At 28.0% G+C, this 19,384-nt stretch overlaps 1 protein-coding gene across 3 annotated transcripts in view; it reads left to right on the forward strand.

The window, feature by feature from the left end:
- barr (non-SMC condensin I complex subunit H) overlaps positions 1-19,384 on the forward strand; it is a 101,525-nt gene that overhangs the window by 53,218 nt on the left and 28,923 nt on the right. The window contains exons 1-6 of one of the 3 annotated variants that reach the window (XM_087164559.1): positions 10,636-10,792; positions 11,912-11,970; positions 13,399-13,480; positions 14,805-15,006; positions 16,272-16,363; positions 18,976-19,222. In XM_087164559.1, the coding sequence (XP_087020685.1) occupies positions 11,921-11,970; positions 13,399-13,480; positions 14,805-15,006; positions 16,272-16,363; positions 18,976-19,222 (673 nt within the window). In that variant the 5' untranslated portion in view covers positions 10,636-10,792; positions 11,912-11,920. Of the gene's footprint in view, positions 1-10,635; positions 10,793-10,901; positions 10,932-11,911; positions 11,971-13,398; positions 13,481-14,804; positions 15,007-16,271; positions 16,364-18,975; positions 19,223-19,384 lie in introns of those variants that run through there. The other 2 variants (XM_087164558.1, XM_087164560.1) reach the window with 2 other exon arrangements.

Consider the following 19,384-nt stretch of genomic DNA (forward strand, 5'->3'; position numbering starts at 1 on the left):
ATCAGTTATTCCTTAAATTAACTACCCTGGTCCTTCCTGTTTTATTTTGCTTAGTTTGTATTCTAAACTCTAATACATTTACAGCATTGTATGTTTCAAAGTTCAAAAGTTAGCCGCTCTTAAGGTTTTGTAATGTTTTTCATGGCATCTTTTTTCAACCATGGCATCTTCTTCTAGTTATCAGGGTTTGTTGATTTAGATCAGCTTGATTTATTACATGATTTAAATCAAATGATTTTTTTTTAGAAAAAAAGCATTGATTTTGAAAGTTAAAATACAGTGTTTTTAAATTATTGATGCTTTTATTATTTTTTTTCTAGTTTTAAAACTTATTTTAAATAAATTGCTGCATTAATTAATTTTAGTTACTCAAATTGCTTTCTTTCTTGGTGTGTGTTAAATTCCAACACATTTGAAATTGCATTTTTAAAAATTTTTTTTGATTCTTGAGATTGATTGATGGCATTAAATGTACAAATTAAAGTACACATTTAATGCTGTCTTAATATAGACTTCCATAGCTGTAGAGAGTAATTAATAAACATGAATTTTTTCAAAAAAAATGCAAATAATGTTAATTAAAATTCTACCTTTTGATTAAAAAAGCATGGAATTAAAATCTACATTATATTTTATTAGTGGAAAATGTTTATTTCTAAAGCTATAGTAGAAAGATGGGTTATATTAGAAAGAAATTACCCTAATATGTCAAAAATAGAAGGAAAGAAAAGGGGGCTGATGAATTCAGATGTTTTTTTCCTGATATAGTGTCATTCTTCCCTTTCAAAGTCTATTTGAAGCAGCAGAGTTATTAACTGGTAATTTTTTCTCATAATATGTTTACAGTATCTTTGACATAATCAGATTTTCTATAAAGAAATTTTGTGAAAAAAAATTCCAATAAGTACATAGATTTTTTAAATTTTTTTTTTAGCTTAGCTTATCTATTTTGATATAAGATTAAAAATTTATTACCACTTAGCAGTACCTTTACAAAATACTTCACTATATCTAAATCAGCACTGTGGTAACCTCATGTTAGATGTGGAATTTGTATTGACTAGCCGGGTTCTAATCTCAGCCGATACTGGGATTGGAACCCGGATCACCTCATTGAAAGGTGACCAAATATTTTTTAAAAATTATTCAAGGAAAAACTTTTTTCCGTCTATCATATTATAAAATACATAGCTGCCAACCCTTCTGCATTTTGCAGAAGCTTTCTGCATTTTTACTTATTTTAGCTATTTTTTCCTCTTTTATGCGCAGAAGATAAGATCTTCTGCATTTTACCCATCTGCCTGATAGCTAGTATTTTCTTTAAGTCAGACGTCGCTGTTCCTCTTGTAACAGCGTTTGGCAAGGCCGTAACTACATTTTTAATCGAATATTGTACCATCAAGTAGCTGGTCGAAAGTTTTTTTTAAAATTATTTCCTTTTTTGTTTTAAAAAAAGATGAGTATTGCTTTTTTTTGCTCAAAAACTGCTCTGATTCTATACAAAAGAATTGTCAACCTAGGGCTGTTAGTAGTACTTGCATTGTGCTCATGTCTACTTTAGTTCATGTAATTTTTCAATATAACTATTTGTCTTTTAATTTAAAAGTATTAAATTTAACCACAGTTTATGTCTTATTTTTTTTCAGCTGCTACCTTCAGACTGTTCAAAGAGACTAGCTGCTACCTTCAGACTGTTCAAAGAGACTAGCTGACTAGAAAAAGCTGAAAAATTTGGTGAAGTTCTTGCCACCGCCAATGGCCGGGAAGGCAGGAAGACTAAGTTTGCGCCTCAACTGCCACAGTTTTGTTTTAGAAACAATTGATTGTATTAAAGAATACAATAAATTATAGAAATTAGTATATTATTCTTTACTGTTTAATAAAAATTATATTTCATTTACACATTTGACAACCGTTCAAGCCCTAATAAATATTTTGGCAACACTTTAATGGATAAAGGCTATAAGTAAATTAGATCGCAGCTTATTGTACCATGCTTGCCCTTTTTTAAGTCAGAAATCTGAGGAAGTGACTCCTGTTATTTTATTATGACAATATCAGTGTAAATATTGCTTTTTTTTTTTTTTTTTTAATCAGTTTTTTTAAAATCGAACCTGATGCTGTGAAGATAAGGAGTTTTGTTTTCCATAGATACTATTTTATTAAAATACAGATTATATAATACTAAAACGTCACAACAAAAAAGTTAATCGTTTTAAATTAAACATATTGTAATTTTAATCTACATAGTAAAATATAGATGCTTTAAAAATTATTGCACAAATCACTTAAAATATTAAAATAATTTCACAGTATAAATGGCTGCTTGTACCCTGAAAAAGCGAAGAAATATCTTAACAAAACTATTTACTTTCTAGCTTATTTTCTAGAATAATAGTAAAATATACCTGCCTACCCAAACTTATTAAATATTAATAATCAAAAAATTCTACAGGCTTTGGTAATAACAAATAATTTAATTTTAAACAAGCTAGAACGGTTTTGTTCGGTTTTTCCAGGGTACAAACAGGCATGAATATTTCAAAAACTAATTTTTATTTTCTCAAATAACGTAATTTTGGCGATTGTCTGCATTCCACAGCATTCGTTTTTTGAATATCGTGTTGACGATGTCGGTTGACATAGTACAACGTTTGTAAATGCGGAGAGATGTCGATCGACGTTCCCCAACGTTTCTACAATACCGTACAATATTGGTTTGCAATATTGAATATACGACATAAAAGGGGTCCATTTTTATATAGTACAATATTTCGCTACGATATTGTACAATGTTCAAAGCTACGTTTTTACGATATCGTTTTTGTGAATTGTGCTACTTGGGCAATGCTTTAAGTGCTGATGACACTAGGCAACCAAGTGGAGGCAACTAAGTTAAGAAACCGGTTTTTGGTTTCTCGTTTGTGATCACACGTTACAACCTTCGCTTATTCAACCAACTCTGAATAGTCCAATACCAGAACGGCACTGGTATTGGACTATTATAGTATATAACATTCCAATACCAGAACTTATATTTTTCAATAAAGTTTATTGCTAAAAGCTCTTTTAATTATCATGGAAGCGATTATTGACGATGTACTTGAAGTAGGCGTTGAGCTGATAGCTGAGGTTCTGAAAGAAGAACTAGAACAGAAAAAAGGTGATTTAAAAGCAAAATAATTTCTTTCGTTTGCTTTCAAAATTTCATTAGTATTCGGAAATATCTATCAAAATCTGTCAAAATGAGTTTAAAAAGCTTAGCGTTCAAGCTATATAATTTTGAATTTTCAAATATTTAAACATTTGTAATTAGTAATATGCTAGTTTTTTTTTTCATTCACTTTTAAAATTCAATAATAATTTGTAACTTTTAATATCTCCACAGAGGAAATTAGTTTATAGGGAATTAGTTTATTCGCATAATCTTTGTTATTTAAGTCCCAAAGACAAGGATACGTTTGAAAAATTTCAAAAAAAAAAAAAAATACATATATTACTAGAATTCCATTTAAAACTAGTCATAGTTAGAAGATTAAACCAAGTCCAAATTTAAAAGATAAAAATTCAGGATGCGTCAGAATCAGCACGCGTATTTTGTTTACTAAATGGTTGCTAGTTAAGGTTGAAAGTATTTGGAAACTACTATATGACACGTTTCAACTAATCTGATTGCTCCACTAAAGTTGAAAGGTTTTAACTTCAGTTGCTAGTTGAAAGCAACCGGGCAACCATCATATGACACGTTTCAACTTCACCGAAACCGCTAGTTGCTTTCAACTAGGTTGCCTCGTGTCATAAGTCCTTTACCAATTCTTTTCCTTGATAAAATCGTCCCGCAGTGGACTGATCGGTAAGGCACGGTTCCCAGCAGATCACAGAAGTCAAGCATCACTGACTGCGGTCAGTGTGCGGGTGGGTGACCACTTGGATCAGTCTGCATAGGGACCGAGGGTGTGCGGTATTGGTCCTCGTTAAACTGTGCTACCGTAAAGTGCTCAACTTCGCGTGCAGATCGTCGGGCTACTGAAGCGGGGGTGCCATCCCCTCCGCAAGGGATTAAAATTGTGATGGCGTGTCCAATTTTACATTCTGATTGCAGACCAATTTTACATTCTGATAAAGTTGCGTTTTCTCTCTTAAAATTGCTCGCGCGCGTGTCGTCGGGCTACCGAAGTGGGGGTGCCATCCCCTCCGCAGAGGATCAAAATTGTGATGGCATGTCTTCGGATCATCCTCCGGGATGTTTCCCAGACCGTCGCCAATAGCCCATTGTGCAGCTCCAGTGCGGCATAAATTAACAACAACTCTCTTAAAATTGCTGAGCTTAAAATAATCTAAACAATTGCGAAATTTAAATTTTCCGATTGTTATTAAATAAAATAATGACTTGTAATTATTATCAAAAAAAAATTTTTTTTTGTAAAAAACTTTGTTTAAATATTTTGTCCAGTTTTCCCCAAATTTTATTTTGTTATTCTTCAGTTGTTTTTACTCTCTCTCCCTTTAAATTACCTAATTTAAAATAATCTAAAAACTTGTATCTTTCAAATTATAATTTTTCGATAATTATTAAATAAGATAATTTATTATTATTAAAATTTTTTGCCTGAAATTATCCTTGTTAACCCATTTTAGGCCAAGCATAGAAATTTTATAAAATGTGGTGTTATTTTAGTTGAAATATGCTTGCATTAATTTGTCAATAACCGTTTTAAGTTAATAAGCTAGAGTAGCTTAAAAATTTCTCAACAGAAAGTGTTTACACGAATTGAAGAATTACTAATATTTTATCATAATATACTTCAGAACTCTTGACAATAGCAGAAAAATAGAATTAGTGAAAAATATTCGTCACAGTGTTAATAAAAATTATATATATGGATGGTGCGTTGGTGCACCTTTGGTCGAAAATGGGTTAAGCAAATTTTCTAACTGCGCGAAAAAGCTAATGTTTCGCTTAAAAACGTTCTCTAGATATGGAGAAATACCCAAAAGGAGAACTTTTAACTTTCAGCAATTTTCCTCATTTAACTATTGGGACCATATTTTCCAGATACTTGTCATATTTTTACCCATTAAAGTCTGCATTTTTTTAAAATATTAAACAACACAAAAAGCTCCTATTAAAAAAAATGAATATAATTTTTTAACTAAATTAATATTTTCTTCTGTTAGCTACTACTTGATTTTTGAAAAGAATAAAAAACATTTGCTTGATGTGAAAACAGTCCTTTCAGAAGAGTTCAAAACAGAATTCTCTCAATTCCCATGTATATGTTACGCAAAATTAAAATGGGTTTTGTAAAAAAATGAAAACTTTTACCAAATTATCCACTACTCATTCTGCCCCAGAAGAAATATATGGCTGACCGATGAGAAAATTCTTGGCTTCAAATGTACAGCAAACAGAATTTAAAAAAAAAAAAAAAATAGTGAAACAGAATTAATAAAATACAGTAGGGAACCGATTATCCGAAACGATCGGGACCATCGCTATTCCGGATAACTGATTTTTTCGGTTTTCTGAATCGCTACAAAAAGCAGCTTTTTTTATTGTTAAACCCAACTGAAAATAAAAATATTTGGAAATAATCTTGAAAAACCGAAGTAATACACTAATGATTATTTCCAAAATGATGGTAGGGTAAACATCTTTCAAAAAAGAAAGAAAAATCCTAAAATCTTATGAGGAAAAAAAATAAAAATGGCGGGAAAATTTATCGAATTTCGTTCCGGTTTACTGATAACGGGTTCTGTACTGTATCATTAAATGAGAGATAAATAATTTATAGGTAAATATTTTAATTTTGAAACAATTGGAATCATGAAGTTGAAATGGTATGTTCAAATTCTTGATCTTGCAGATAATTATGATCCATTTAATAAAGGAGAGAAACCCCCCACCACTCATGAGTTACTCCTTTGGTCACTGGTAAAGATTGAAGAAAAAAGACCCTATGTGGACTTTTAAATGAATCACAGACACCCACAACTCATCCCATTTAAATTGTCTCCAAAATCACTGCCTCTTTGTCCCCCTGGAAACTATCTGTGATAAAATTCAATAATAGCCCTATAAGACATTGGGCTTTTTCCATTCAAATGTTTTTGAAATTTGATGTGATAAGTTAAGCTGTTTCCTGATGAATTCTGAGAAACAAAGATGAAACAAGATCACCCATAAATGTCCTATCCCTTCCTCCATGAAAAGGCTTTAATTACCTTGACATCAGCCGAAACAAACGAGTAAGGAAAGATTTGAATAGGTAGAAAAGGAAGAACTAAAATAATTTATTTTTCGATTTTTTTTAACAAAATTGAATTGAAGATTAAATCAGTGAATTGAGTTTTTTCCTAAGAATGCATTAGGGGATGAGGTGGAATGAATGATTTTCACAGTGCTCATGAGAATTAATTACACAAAATAAGCTGTAAATAATGCCTCCCCCCCCCCCAAGAAGTTAAAACTTATAAATTAAAAAAAAAAAAACAATTATTGTTGATAAAGCTCTGTAGATTTTTATAACCTATTTAACTTAATTTCTTTTTAATATTAAACAGAAGTTAATAATCGCTGCTAAATAATAATAAACAGGAATATGTTTTTGTTAGTACGCTTTTGTTTCATAATTTTATTCATTAATACAAAGCTGAAGTATCATTTTGCTAAGAAGTATTTTTTTTTTTGTATTCCTTCTATTTTTAAAGGGGTTGATTTTTAAGAGGCCCCATGGTCTAAACTTTTTGAGGGTAGGTCATCATTTGTTTGTCATAAGCCATTAGGCAAATAAATTTAAAGAATCCAGAATAACAATTTAGATTTTACTTTATGGATTGATTTTCAAAATAAAGTTTTGACACTCTACTATCAATAACAATGTCAATTATCCTTTTATTAAAAGTTAATAATACTCTGCTGCAGAAGCAAATTGTTCTGCATAGGCATAAAATATTAATACATAAATAGATATTTTACAAAAAGCACAGAGCATATTTATATATATGAAAAAAGGAATTTTAAAAACATGTAACTTATTTTAAAAACAAATGAACAGCGTTTTTTTTTTTAAACAACATTTCACTTAGTATGAACAAAGGAAAGTAAAATATTTCAAGAGGTTGGGCAATATTTTTTCCTCAAAAAAAATTATAAATAAAAAATTGAGACAAAAATTAACTATACTAATTTTATAAATGGAATATTGGTCTCCTATAAAGTAGACAGGCCCAAAAATATTTAAATAATTTATGGCTTAAATTAATGAGAGCTAAACCTTTTTCAGTAGTTGGCTGCAGAGTTTTTTTTCTCTTGGGTTCTAATGAATTTCATATTAAATAAAATAATTAATTATTAAGTGCAATAAAAGCAAGATAAATTTGTCTGAAAAATTAAAAGATTCAGTGCATAGATAATACATAGTTCTCCCTAGGAGTAACAAAGGGCAGGGCGCTGCCTAGCAGAAAAAGGCATGTTAAATATTGAAAGGGCACTCAATTAACACTGTAAAAATTTATTAAAATGTGTAATATTATGTAATAATTGAATTTGATCCTCAACAATTTTTAAATTACCCTCTTTTATGTGTATACTTAAAAAAAGAATTTTCATTAAAAAATAGAGCATAGAAATAAATAAAGCCATGCTAAATCTCCGTGCACACATTTTTTAAAAAAATAAACTAAAATTTTTTTTTTTTAAATTGATAAACAACTTGAAAGCGTGAAAATTATGAGAAAAGGGGCAGTTAAAGTTGATTTTTTAAAAAAGGTATTTATTTAAAGAATAATTTTAACATCATTAAAAAGTTTATTAATCCCCTCGAAAAATTGATACTTATAAAAATTAAACGAGTTGAAAATAATCCTTAGTAAATATTTGTAGTAGTAATAACAATTAAACCTGTTAACACAGATAATTTTACCAGTGTGTAATTATTATTTAAACTGAGAATTTTTTTTTAAAAAATAGTATATGAATAAAAAGGTAGTGTTTCCTAGGGGATGGTGGCTTATTTGTACAAAAAGGGCACACTTGTAGGGATCAAAGGGCAGGCAGTCCCTTGTAGTGTTGCATACAAGAATTTTCAGAAATTTATAGCGCGCTGACTTCAAAATGTTTCTTTCTATATAATAATGGTATATACATTAAAACAATTTGCTTTTTTTTTTCATTTTGTTAATTTATTTTTTCACAGCAAACAAGATAAAAATAATAGTTATCCTTGTAGATCTTTTTGCACCAATCATTGAATAATAAACCATTAATTTTTTATGAAGCTACACATAGGTCTGAAGCTTTTAAGCCTGATGTATATGATCGAGGCATTATGAAACTTTTTTTTTGCTACATTATTTATTTCTTGTCTACCTCCATAATTTTTTTATAAAAAAAATCTTAATTTTGTTCTGCATTTGAAAACGTTAGGGGAAAAGATAACTGAAACAAATTTAGATCCAACAATAGTACAAATTTTGTTTAAAGCAAGCAGGCACTGAAGTTCAACCAATCCTGTTCTCTCATTGCAGTGCAACACCATTACTAGATCAGTTAATTATGAAAAATAGCAATATTTTCATTAAAATGTAATATGTGTATGAAATTAACTAGAAAAATAAGTAGAAAATTTTTGTATAAAATTAAAATTTTAAGGAAAAAAAAGGACATTTTAATTAAAAGAACTAATGGAAAAGAAATTAATTGATGAAATTCAGTATGATTTTCTTTCGAGAGACTGATTTCAATCCCGAGAACTGAAGAATGGCACCAATGCATCAATGACAATTTATTCTTATTAAATTGAGTGGTAATGGATGCAAACTTAATGAATGAACAAATATAGCTGCGGTAAAAGATTTTGCATGACCCCCGAAACAGATTGGTACAAAATTTAACATGTCAACAGAATTTGAAATAAATTAATTGGTTAATGTGATAAAAAAGCTACAAAGGCACTCTTGATCATGTTATCAAGATTTTTTATTTGTAGATTATAAAATATATTGTTTGCTTATCAAACTAGTAACAAAACAACAAAAAACAATTCATTTTACAACTTCAAACGCTTCATGCACAACATTGAGTCACTTAATCCATCATGGAGTCGCTTAGTCGATTTAGAGGTAAATAATTTCCTTTTTGTTAGATCTCTCTGATTATTTTCATTAATGTAAGCTAAGGCGAGGTTTATAAGGTCTTTTTTAGTTACATATGATGCTAAATCTGTAATTGCATAATAATTCAAATAGATTCGCTTGTGTTCCAATGACTTCCTAGATTGTACAGCATACAAACCATGTTCAGATAATATATTCAAAACATCGTGAAATTCAAATGCAGCATCTATTAGATCACTACAGTAGGAAAATTTATCATATTTCATGGATAACAATGCATCTTCAAATAAAGACCTGTTTTTATTGATATCCCTTATCCTAGCATTAGAAGACTGTTCAGAGATAAATTTAAACAATGTACAACTTTGGTTGATATTTATCTTTCTCATAGCCATTAATTCATTAATACAATTATCACTGAAAGAAGATAATTCTAAATAAATCTCAATGTTTGTACAGAAGGTTAAATCAACAAATTGGTCTGGTAATAAATCAAATAAGCCATCTTCAATATTTTTAAAAACAGTTTCAATTTTTTTTACAGCTATGTGTTGAATAAGTAACTTAGCAAGAGGTAAGTTTTGAATACAATATTTAAGATGTTCCTCAGGATTGGCGCCAAACACAAGAAGTGTTTTGATAATATTCAGAGATATGTACGTGTTCTGTATGGCAACTTTTAGAATACTGTCACTGTAATTGTCACATGCATTAGGATCAGCGCCTTTTTGAAGCAAAAGGCAAACTGATTGTTCTTGCACATAACGATTTTTAACTAACATATGCAATGGTGTTTGATTTTTATAATCAACACAATTAACATTTCCGCCAAATTCTATTAGAATTTGGAGCAGGTCATATTGATATTGATTATTGTTGTATGCTGCAATGTGCAACGCAGACATCATTGACCGTTCTACAGCATTTACGTTTGCGCCTTGTTTCAAAAGCTCAATAACAATGTCAAGATTTTTTGCACAATACACAGCGCGGTGTAAAGGAGTAACTTGAAAAATATTTTTCTGATTCAACTGCGAAGAATCTTCAGCAAGAATACTTTGAACTAAGGCAAGACTGCAATCTTTCGAGAGGACAGCAACGTGAAGTTTAGAACTCCAAAGAACGTCATCACTAATAACATAGTTTGGATTGGCATTTTTAAACAGTAATTTCATGAGGAAATCAGCATCAAATAGACCCTCGAAACTAAACACTGCATCGAAAAATACCCGCGCTTTCTCCTCAAAAGCTAACATGTTTTAAATTAATGAATACTATTTAATTTTAATTACATTTGTATTAATAGAAAAGAACTTCTCAAATTTGTAATGCTTATGTTTACGTTACATGAAAGTTTAAAAATGGTGAAGAAAGGTTTCTTTCTGCCCGTTGCAAAATTCAAACATAAAAGCAGACCGACTCTAAGGCCATTCTCACTGTATCTAATTAACGATAAGAACCCTGCTGATTGGTGAAATTTTATCTATCACGAATAACTTTCTCTCGAATTATTTCACGTATAAATATTTTTTGGCATCGTTGATATTGATGCTAGAAAAATTCAAAATAACTCTTTACGGCGGCTCTTTTAATTTAGATTTTTATTACATAGAATAAATATTAATTTGGAATTAAACGTTTTATTTAAAGGATATAGTTAGACCTGGGGACTTTAGTAAGTGAGAGTGTTTATATTTTCTATTGACATAGCTTGTTTACTCTTAACTATTTTTTTTATCACTCTCAGCTGTTAATGAAAATTGAAGTTCTCACACTAAATATGAAGTTTAACGCTATAAATGCAATTGAAAAAAGTATACTGGGAAATTGCCATTTAATTAACTTAAATATAAATATCTTAATTATCGCACTTATTTGAGCAATTGATTCCGTGATTTGAAAATAGTGATGAGGAATAGAAATAATGATATTTCTTATAAAAAATTTGGTAGCATTATAAATGAAAGAAATTAATTTTTTTTTTTAGTTCCATTGTATTTTGACTGATTTGTTATTAAAAATAAGCTTTGATAAAGTTGTGGCGTAACTACCACTATAAATATTAAATATGAAATATAAGACTTTAGATGAAGGTTGAAATAGTAATGGTAATGAATGGTAATTAAAATCCCCTCAATGGTGACCCGGATGTGATTTGAACACTCCAACATCAATGGATGGTTTACATTAAACAGTTGATTTGCTTAATGTAAAAACTGCTCAAAGAAAAAAAAAAGGAAGTAAATAAAGCCTCCTGGTAATAAACAATATAGAAAAAAAAAATAAGCAAAGTGATATAAAAAAAAAAAAAATTAAAGAATGAGCGAAATGCTATATAAAAAAATAATGAGCGAAATGCCATTAGGAAAAAAATATAATGAGCAAAAATTTTATAAATAAATAAACAGCATGAATCAACTAGTGGTATCTGTTCATCGAATTCTATCACAGATAAAATTCTGGAAGAGGATTAATGTGGGTAACTACCACTATAAATATTAAATGTGAATTCACTACTATATAAGACATGTTAACTTGATTCTATCTTGATGTACCTTTTGATAGTTGAAGATTGATATAGTCGATAAATGAAATCCCCTCTAAGTATTGAAAATTTGAAATATAGAAAGTACATAAAATTAATCCCTCTGTTTGCAGTAAAAATTGTATAAATACAGCAGCCTAATTTAAAAACTAGGGTGAATTCTTTCTAAGTATATTTTGCGTAAATAGTTTTTAGTAATAAATGATTTTGTATCATGTATGTTACTTATGTTTTGGACATTATTCGTAGATTAGAAAAATGGTTTCTAATAGAGCTGATGGAGATACTGATTCCAATGTCAGTAAAAGGTAAATAAACTATTTATTTTATTTTGAATTGACTATTAAATTTGCTAAAATGCCTTCAAGTGTACTTTTAGGTCATATTATAAAAAAAACTAATAAAAAAATGTTTCTATGATTGATGGAAATTACATCTATTTTTTATTCATTTAAACCACTTAAAAGTATATCTTATCATTAATATTTTTATATATGTTTTTTTAATATTCAAATTATAACATATCATATTCTTTTATAACATATAAGGTTTCATTTTGTTATTATTCACCATTATAGTTATATATTTAAAGATAAAATAATAAATTATAAAAATTACATTTGTGTTTTATTATTTTATATATTAACAGTTTTTCACATTTCAATATTTTCATAACATAATTTATTTGCCTTGTCAAGGAAACTTCTAAAAATGCAGGGAAAAAGAATTAAAATGAAAAACTAAACTTCAGCAAAATTCGAGCCTTAATGATCATGAATAAGATTTCACAAATTAAAATTACCACTGACTTCTATGTTATTGTAATATCACTGTTTTCTTCTTTTATAATCCTTACACAATTTATCATCTGAGAAAAAATAAAGTAAGAGTTAATGGAGAAATATTGCATCTAAAAAGTAAAATTTTATATAAAATTTATTAAATTAAAATATTAATTATATTATATAAAATTCAAAATGAAAGTCTTATATTGGAATTTAATTTACTTACGTTAATAAGGCAATTTATGAATAGGGATAAATTTAGGGTTTTATATTTATCGGCTGCTAACAAATTTTTGCAAGTAGAATGTTCTTCCTTATTGACTCAATAGCCCTTTTTGAGCCAAAATTTATTAAGAATCTTCTTTTCGCCAAATTGTTTTAATTGATACAGTTAATTGTTTTAAAGTCTTCTTTAATGTACCTAACTTACTTGGGGCCTGCCTCTAATTGGGATATCAATTTGTTTGAAGAATGAAACTTTGGATGTCAACATAGATGAGTTCATTCTAAAGATGTCATCAAATTCAATAAGGTTTACTTTAAAGTAATTGTTAATATCTGTCTCTTGTATCTATAGTTGGTGCAACTCATTATTGCATCTGTGTTTCTATGTACCGTTGATCTTCACTTCCCTCAAAATCTTTATAGCTTGTTAATTTTTTTATTTTTTTTACCTCAACTATATGTGAACTCAGACATAATAATTATATAACTTAATTCAAACAGGTCAACAGTAAATAATAAATGATGTAGCAATTTAAATCCAGTAAAAATTATATTTATATTATATTTTTGTCTTCTTTCAGCATCTTTTATTGTTATTTAAAAATTATATTTTATAACATATTGTTTTTATTTCTTTAAATTGTTGATTAGTGTTTTTAGTATTTGTGTTTACTTCAGTTCTTAGTGTTTTTCGTGCATTTCTTATAAATATGTACTTTTCTTTAGTAAATCTGATGCTTTAACTGATATGAGTGAGGAAGAAATGGTACAACATTTAGCGCTCTGTTTAAAGCTAGATGCTGAAAATGTAAGAATACTTTTTATTTAGAAATTCTTTACTAAGCTTTTTTCATATTTTCATAAAAGATTAACTGATTTTATAACGAAATGGGGAAAATATATTTCGCTATTGTATCTCAGAAAAATTCTTATACAATGCTTGCCAATTTGTAAAATAGAAATTCTATTACTGTTTTAACTTACTAGTTAGTGTAATCAGCTGCTTAATGCCATCAAATCTTCAAAAGAGAATAATTTGTTTATGATAGCTTTCTAAGAAATTTTTTTTATGTAGTACTACATAATTTATGTACTACATGATGTACTTACATCATGAATTGCATTGGGATTTTGTTTTACTATTGTTACTGGAGTAGAGATTATTCTTATTTCCCTTTTTTGTGCCTGGAGTGGAGGGTTTTTTGCATAACGATTAATCTTGTTTTCCCTTTCTTGCTACTGCTTTTACCTTAACATGATGTTGAATATGACACCGCCTGCAGGCATCCAATCAGTTGCCGTTTTTGCACATGTTTTCTCCGATTGTTGCGTCTTTTTGATGCCCTCTCTTGTTTAGCCGTTAGCTTAGAATCTGAGGCAGTCGAAATTTTTTTCTCTTCTAGATAGGACGTGTTTCCTTTTGCTTATATGCTATAATATATTTCTTCATTAATCCTACTCGCATCCACTGAAGCAAAATAATTTTATAATTTGTGGAAATTCTCTGAAAGGTGAAAGGGCTTTTGAAATTTCCTGTATGTATTTATTATGCCTGTTTTTCTTTTCTTATTTTATTGAGTTTTTTTAAAATCCAATTATATCTCTAAGTTATTATTCTAACGCAAACAGCATAAATGTAAATTGTCAATTGTAAAGTGCAGTGATTAATTGATTGTGCTTTATTTTTTGCTCCAAACACAAACCCTAAAAATTTTTAGGTCATCTCATATTTTTTAGAGTAGAAAAAACTATCAAAGGTGTGTGGGGAAGAAGGGTGCATAAGGAAGATTGTAATAAACATTTGTAAATGAATTAATTATATGTAAAAACTATTTTGCTTACCATAGCATATTTGTTATGTTTTACTGCATTATAAATAATATCAGGTATTTTTCTTATGGAATTTTTATTCTTATATTTAAAAAAAAGCCTTAAAGAGAAAGTGCTCTAAACTGCTATACATGTAGCAGAATAATCAATCCCTTCAAAACTCTTTATGCTTGGAGTAGAACGATTTACCTACATTTATAATTATCAAAATATTTGTAGTTGAGTTATCAGAAGTCTTATTGCAAAACATTAGACATAATTATGCTCTTGGGCAGAAATGTAACTTATCTTTTTTTCTTTAGAAAATAAACACAAAGAATGCATTTGGACTTCATCTCATTGATATTATGCACCATAAAATAAAGCACAGCATTCCGGATTTACAGTCTGCAAGTATGTCACTCCAAGCAAGCTCAAAGATATATGCTGGAAGAGTAGATGCTCTGTACAAAGAAACAATGCAATTCCATAATCAGTTGCAGACCATTGTATTAAACAAAAAAGGTTATATTTATATTTTATTAATTTTAAATATCATTTATATTATTTTTTCTTCTTCTTGCATTGAGGGTGCAAAACCTCTTTGAGTGAAGGACTACTTGTTCAGCAGGTAGATTAATGAAGGGGCCGCATGCATATTTAGTCATTTTAGCGGCAAATAATATAATTTTTATCTAAACATTAGTGTTCTAAGCACTAAATATTTTAATCATTAAGCTTAATAACATATTTGCAGAAAATAAATACTTTTAATTATTTGAATTAATTTAAAACCAAAAAGAAAAAAAAAACTAATACTTTTTTTAAAAAACTTTCTCCCTTATTCACATTCATTAATTTATCAAATGTATATATATATATATATATATATATATATATATTAGGGGGGATATAGACTCTAACCAAAAAGAAACTGACAGAATGAAAATTTAAACAGTATATGCATTTTATTGAGTAATATAAATTTTAATTAAAGAAAATTTATAATGTTTAAACAAAAACCAAATAAAAAGAAATTTTTGTATTGCATTCGAAAAAGCCCACGGGCCGCACATAAACAGTCGGTGGGCCGCATGTGGCCTGCGAGCCACAGGTTGGGCACCTCTATCTTACATAAAAGCTAAAACAAATTGAATTGTATCTTAGATACTGGTAATAAATTTATATTTATTTTTAAGTTTAATGTGAGGGAGGAGACAAGAAATAAAATTTTCTCTGAAAAAAAATCTGCACTATTTCTTTCTGTAAAGTAATGTACTTAAAATAGAGTTAATAAATTTATTTATTTTAACACAAGTTGAGGGATGTATAAAAATTTTTTTAGATTGTATGCAATTTTTAATAAATTGCTGTTTTATTTATTTTTTGAGAAAAATTTTTTTTTCATCCTTTTGTAAAATTTTATTTCTTTCAAAGATATTTTATTAGTGCTATGCATATAATTTATTTTTCACTGGCATGTGGTTTTTCAGTGCTAATATTAAAGCAGGAAAGGTTTTTAATTTTTTCATAAAAAGCTGATACATAGAGGTAAAAACTTGTGTACAAACTTATCAGTACTATAATATGTGTCGACAAATTTGCTTCATCATGCTGTTTCATTTCTTAATTTGGTCGCATAAAAAAAGTTTTTTTTAAAAAAAATGTCGTAGCTAAAATTATTCATAATTTTTTATTTTGTTTCTTATTTGATTCATTTTATATAAGTTAATGTTTTTGGAAAATTAATATTATTTTAATATTGTTTTTTTTTTGTTTATTTTATATAGTTGTTGAGGGTAGGGATCAAGACATTGATGGTGAGGATGACAATGTGGATGATGAGCCCAAAGAAAGGCGGAGAACCACTAAAACCAAACAAGTATTCTCATAAAGTTTTCCTGATATATTTTTTTAGAACATAGAAATAATTATTTATGATATGAATAAAAAAAAAAGAATGTGACCCCTGTGGCGGAATTTTTTCCAGCTTTCTGCGATGTGTCTCTCTAATACTAATATTTTTCTGCCAGGTACTTTTTAAAATAACAAATATACATGTTACTAATTTAAAGTAACAGAAGAGTCAACTTCAAAAGTAAATAAATTACTTTTTGGTTAAAATAAAATATAGCTTTTTTATTTGAATATGTAATATTTTTTTTAATTCTAATATTGTGGTCAATATTCTCGCATTTTGTACGGGGGAAACACGTTAATTATTTCCTTTTTGTAAATCATCATCACATTAAAAAAATATAAAGAAATCGTGAAATCCGCAGCAGTAACTAGCAAAAAAAAGTCGATGATGAAATCATGCGAGTCGAACTCTTCGAAAAGGGGATGTATGTTTTCATTTTGAGATTCAGTTCCTGTAATAAACAATATCATATTAAGAATATAAGTTTTTAAAAACTATATGGAAGTCAAAAGTAATAAGTACATAAAAAATAGAACGAAAATTTCTGCAAAAAAGAAAACCCAAATTTTTTACTTCCCAAAGGAAAACCAAAGGAAAAACCTCAGTAACGTTCTGCGACAATGTGACCCTGTCGCCACAACTCTGCGAACAGGACTATATTAAGATAAAGGTCAATATCATTAAACAATTTGAATTTGCAAAGCCTTTGTCAAATATAAGGATTGTTATTTTATTTTAAAATCTAAAAAATAAACTCACTGAAGTTAAATTTTCAATAGGTCTGTTGTCAAATGTTTTTAAAAATTTTCTGATATAGTGAATTTACTGTATTTAAAGATAAAACTATTGCAATTTTTATAAATACTGAATAAGAGAGGATGAATTTTCATCTAACATACAGCTATCATTTTATTGAATTTACTGTAATATTTAAAGATAAAATTATCGCAATTTTTATAAATGCTGAATAAGAGTGGATGAATTTTCTATCTTTATGTAACTATCATTTTATTGAATCACTTTCTCAAAAAAACAGTTGGTTTAAGTTTTCAAAAAAATTTATTAGCATTTTTTTTTAAATAAAAACAAATTGGACCATTGTATGAATTTTTTTTTATAAGTATATTTTGAAAATGTTTTATTTATTTCGCAAGATTTTTTGTAAACTTATTTAAAACAAATCAATTTATGAATCTATAATAAATTAGTTTAAATATATAATTTAAAATCTGTGAGTTATGTAATCGGGTATCAATTCTTATTTATGAAATCAGTAGTGAGTTATGCAATCAGTTGTGAGTTAATCATTCACATGGATAATTTGGTTTCATATTTTCTGTGTAAATTTTATCGTACCAAATTTCATTATAATTTACAAAATTGTAAAGTTAATCCAGTTTTTTTTTAAATATATTTTTTTTAACAGAAGAAATTGATTAGAAGATAAATAAAGTATGATTCCATTAAATGTCTTGCTATATATGCCGTTTTTATAATCAACAAAAAATTAAAAAGTTAATATTTTATATTTTCAATGGAATTGTTTTATGTTTACTTGTCAGGTAACAATAGTGAACTATTAAACAGTTATGCAGGTTAGTGACTAAAGTCCTTTTATGTATAAAGCAGTATTACTTCACTAAGTGTGTTTTTCAAGGGACTAAGGAAATAATTCTTCTATAAAACTGTTCACTAATGGAATATCAGTTGTATAATTACTTCACTAAGGGTGTTTTTCAAGGGTCTAAGGAGATAATTCTCCTATAAAACTGTTCTCTAATTGAATAACAGTTGCATAATAAAAGCTTGAATTTTAAACTAAAAAAAAAAATCAATTTGAAAAGATTTTCCACTCAGGTGAAAATCACGAAGATCAATAAATAATTCTTGAATTTTGCACATTTTCTTATGCTATGGAGTAGTTTTTCAAATATTGAAAAATAAAATTATAAATGTTTTTTTTAATTAAAAAACTGATTTTTCTCTGTATTGATATTTTGCACCATTATCGTGGCAGGGAGACAAAACTTAACCTAATAGTTTTTTATTAAGTTTAATGTACTTTCAACTGTAATAAAAATAGTTTATTATTTGTTAAAAAAAACTTTGTTGTGGTAAAAGATTCTATGAAAAAGAACTTTAATATTGTTTTTCCAGGAAAATGTTTGAAAAACAATTTAACTATTGCAGATTTAACTTTTATTTTCAACTCATCAAGGTTTTTCTTTAGATTATAATTGTTATATTTTAATTTAATTTTAAATAAACTTTTAACTATATAACAAAATATATTTAAAATTTTTGGAATGACATAATAAATTATAAATTTTTAGAAGGACACAATGTATTATAAATATATTTTAATTAGAAATTTTTTCTCGTTTTTCAGTCATGCATCTCAAATGAAGATATGTGTCCTTTAAATCTGAAAATACACATATAAAAGATCTGCAAATTTATAAATTGTATTTATATCTTAGTCTTATATCCTTAGCAAAGATAATGCACCTTTTAAATCTAAAAATATATGTTGAGATAATGTAAATTTATAAGTTGTTTCATTTATATTCCAGTCATATATCACAAATGAAGATAATGTGTCTTTCAAATCTGAAGCTACATATCAAAATACAATGCCTCACGCTAATTACATTGCAATCAAGTCAGCGTTTTGTGCTTCACGGACAGCTCCAAAACTGTTGGAGAGACTTCCACTGGAAAATGATTCTTGTAAATTAGCATGTGTTACTGCTCTGCCTTGTTTCAATCCTTTGGCTCCTGTACCTGTAGTGGATTTTTCATATCCAGCAAAACGGAAAGGTATGGTTTCTTGACCTTTTTTTATTTATTTTTATTTCCATTGAGCTGCACAAGTGCACACACATGAGCAGACCTAGTGCAGGGATCTCTTTAGAAGAAATTTGGGTCTGTTAATGGACCCTTCACAAAATATCTTTTTATGAAAACGGACCCTTCACAAAA

This window comes from Parasteatoda tepidariorum, chromosome 5 (genome assembly GCF_982258835.1).
Source record: "Parasteatoda tepidariorum strain Cologne lab strain chromosome 5, Ptep-v5.0, whole genome shotgun sequence".
In the NCBI taxonomy this organism is placed as follows: Eukaryota; Metazoa; Arthropoda; class Arachnida; order Araneae; family Theridiidae; genus Parasteatoda; species Parasteatoda tepidariorum.